The following is a 3,125-nucleotide window of genomic DNA, read 5'->3' on the forward strand; positions in this document are numbered from 1 at the left end:
CCGCCGTGCTGACGTACGCGCTGCCGTCCACCTGGGGCGGGTCGCCGCCGCCGGTGCTCGCGCGGCTGTCGGTGGGGGTCGTGCCGCTGCCGCCCGCGCAGCACGGCCCGCCCAAGCGGGCGGCGGCTGCTGCGGTGCCCGCCAAGAAGAGGAAATCTAAGGGCGGCGCCAAGGCGGAGGCAGCGGCGGCAGCGGGGGCGGCGGCGGTAGTGGCGGCCGAGGATGCAGCGGACTCCAAGGGAGGCGATGCGGCCGGGGCGGAGGCCGAGGGAGGGGCGTCCAAGGCAGCGGCGGCCGCGGCTGCGACGGGGCCGCCGGTAGCTGTGCTGGCGACGGTGCAGTTTTCGGTGCCTTCAGAGCTTCAGCTCAAGACGCGGGGTGAGCGGCGGTCTGCTGGTCAGCACGGTTCCGCTCTCAAATCTGGCTGGGAACTGCTGGCACCGTGTGGCAGCCGAGGGCACCGGCCAGCCAATCTTGCTGCTGGAACAATCCCTACATGCACGATGGGCCAGACCTAGCCCCAGCAATTTGCAGGCTCGAGGTTGTTGGTCAGCAGCTAGCTCAAGTATGCATGGTGAAGCGATGTGCCCGCCCACCTTGACCTCTGCACTAAACGCTGTCCCGTTCCCACCCCAATAGACCTGGTCATCGACCTAATAGTGCCTTCAGAGCTCGGTGCCCCCCGCAAGGCCGAACCCGCGGGCGCGGAGTGGGGCGCGAAGCAGGCGACGCTGCGGTGGCGCCTGGGCGGCGTGTACCCCGGCTACCGCGGCGCGGCCGTGGCGGCGTTCAGGGTGGAGGGCGGCGCGGCGGCCGCGCTGGCGGCGCTCCCGCTGGTGCGGGCCGTGGTGCGGGTCAGAGGTGAGGTGGGGGAGACCCTCACCGGCCTGCAGCTGGCGCAGGCGACGAGCACGGTTGCGGCGGGGCAGGCAGGCATGCACGTACAGGCGGAGACGAGCGAATGGGCGGCGTTTGTGTTGGCTCGGCCGGCGCTGGTGGAGGGCGGTGAGTGGGCCGTTGTCAGGGCGCCCTGGGCGGCTGCGGCGGAGACCACCAACGAGCCGACGGAGGGCGCTGCGGAGCAAGCTGCAGGGGAGGCGGCAGCGGGCGGGGGCAACCCCACAGAGGCCGCTGAGGGAACGGCAACCGGTCGTGCGGACGAGCCCGCGGATGTGGTGGCCGAGGCAGCGCTGTCCAAGGCAGCGCCGCCCAAAGCAGAGGGAGCCGACAGCGCAGCAGGCACGGACAGGCCCCCGACAGCAGCGGCAGCGGCAGCAGCGCCCAATGTCGCTGGCAAGGCAGCGGAGGACACCAAGGCCGCGCCGCAGCCTGCTGCCGCGGCTGGGTCTAGCAGCGCTGCGAAGGCTGTGTCAAAACCACCAGCAACGTCCACCTAAGCTCATGCAATGTCACGTAATATCCTGTAACAATTGTGCTATGCAATGTGACGGGCCCCTGCAGCCGCCACGTCGGGCGTGCTGGGGCCTTCCTGCGGGCACCAGGCATATGCGCTGCCGCTTCACCTTTCTTGGATTGCTATTCCTGTTGCTTCGTGCAGCCAGCAGACTCGTGCCCACACTGCCGTAGTGTCTACAGGTAATGCCAGGGGCCAGTGTCGCTGCAGCAGGCGGCCCACTCTATGACAATGGCGTCGGCCCAGGGCACATGCTCCCCCAAGGCGGTCAGCTTAGATGTGCCCGCCACAGCAGCTCTGGGGGAACGTAGAGAGCACATGTGCGCCTGCAGGTGAATGCCAGTGAATTACATCACACACACGATTGCATGCGAGCACTGACCTTGGGTTGTCGCGTCTCAATCGATGCATTTACCAACCCACCTCCTACATACACACACACACACGCGCGCGCGTGCGCGCGTGAGCGCGCACACACAAGCTCGCACGCATGCACACACGCTCGCAAGCACGCACGCACACATGCATGCTGGCATGCACACGTACCTCAGACTTGCAAATTCCGGCAACTCCCTTGTGATGGTGTGCATGGTGGTGGGTGCTCCTGCAGTTCGCATTGCAGCCTGGGTGACGCAGCAGGACAGCGGCTCAGCGGGTGCACCGACGTGCTTATCGTGGCAAATTTCTACCATCAACAATCGCAGCTTTGTATAAGTATTGCCTGCGTTCCAGCGCTCGCAGCAGGCCCGCTGCGGGTGCATCAGCGTGGTGATCCCCTAGCATCAAAGACCCGCACGCGCCTCAAGCGCCGAGGCGGGTGGCTTCACCGTAGCAGATTACCCAGCCCTGTGTGGTGCAATGCAGCGGCTGTAGGTACTCAGCGAAGCCATGCGGAGGAGGCAATCGCACGCGAGCCCCACCGATGGGTCAAGGACCCTTGCTCGTATGCGAGGTGTGCACAGTGTGTTCGCTGTCGTCTTGCTACTCTGGGCGCAGCAAGCGAGTCCGCTGCGGCTGCCCGGCGCCGACGACGTGCGACGCTGGCTACGCCCGCGTGTCGGGAGCGCAGATGCTCCCAACGCGCCGCTGCCCGCTGGCGCCCTCATCTCAGCCAAGTCAGCTGTGGTTGTGGGCCTGAAAGCCAGCAGCGGCAACGCAGGCGGCAGCATTGATGCTGTTGCGACCGTGTTCAATGCGGGCGCACTCGCATCGGTTCGGACAGCGGCGCGGCAGCACGCCGCACGCGACTGGCCCGAGCAGCAGCAGCTGAAGCAGGAACAAGAGGGCCAGCAGCGGAAAGGGAAGCAGGCTGGGCCACATGAGCAGCGTCTAGGCTTCACCGGCTGGAGCCTCGGCGGCCGCACCCCCGCCGACGACGCGGCGTCGGCGTTTGATCCGTACCGCGCCCACTTGTTCGCCACCATGCAGGCAAGCAGCTGCGACCTGCCTTTGACGGCCAGGGGTCCTGAACTTTCACACAAACGCCGGAAGGCAGCACCACGGGGGCCGCTGCTCCCTGGAGGCCACGCATTCGGGCGCCCGGCCAACTGTTGCCCCAGGCCAACCCCCTCTGCCAACCCCACTTCGCCGGGGCCCTCACTCCCCCTTCTCTGGTCTCAAACCTGCGCAACTCTCCGCCCGCCGCAGTCCGTGGCCTACTGCAGCGACACCGCGGCCGTGCGGTCCTGGACCTGCTCGCGCTGCGCCCACA

The 3,125-nt window shown here is 67.4% G+C and overlaps 2 protein-coding genes across 2 annotated transcripts in view; both read left to right on the forward strand.

Annotated features, from left to right (window-relative positions):
• Nucleotides 1-1,397, forward strand: part of MNEG_1202 (hypothetical protein) — a gene marked incomplete at both ends in the record, with an annotated part of 4,563 nt that extends 3,166 nt beyond the window's left edge. Inside the window, 2 exons of the mRNA XM_014050322.1 lie at nt 102-378; nt 640-1,397. Coding sequence (XP_013905776.1) covers nt 102-378; nt 640-1,397 — 1,035 coding nt within the window. The remainder of the gene's footprint in view (nt 1-101; nt 379-639) is intronic.
• Nucleotides 1,398-2,359: 962 nt separating this feature from the next.
• MNEG_1203 (hypothetical protein) lies at nt 2,360-2,826 on the forward strand (the record flags this gene model as incomplete). The annotated part of the gene is made up of 1 exon (XM_014050323.1): nt 2,360-2,826. A coding segment is annotated over one exon (467 nt), but the record flags the coding sequence as incomplete, so codon positions are not given.
• Nucleotides 2,827-3,125: the final 299 nt, after the last annotated feature.

Source organism: Monoraphidium neglectum (assembly GCF_000611645.1).
Source record: "Monoraphidium neglectum strain SAG 48.87 unplaced genomic scaffold scaffold00115, whole genome shotgun sequence".
In the NCBI taxonomy this organism is placed as follows: domain Eukaryota; kingdom Viridiplantae; phylum Chlorophyta; class Chlorophyceae; order Sphaeropleales; family Selenastraceae; genus Monoraphidium; species Monoraphidium neglectum.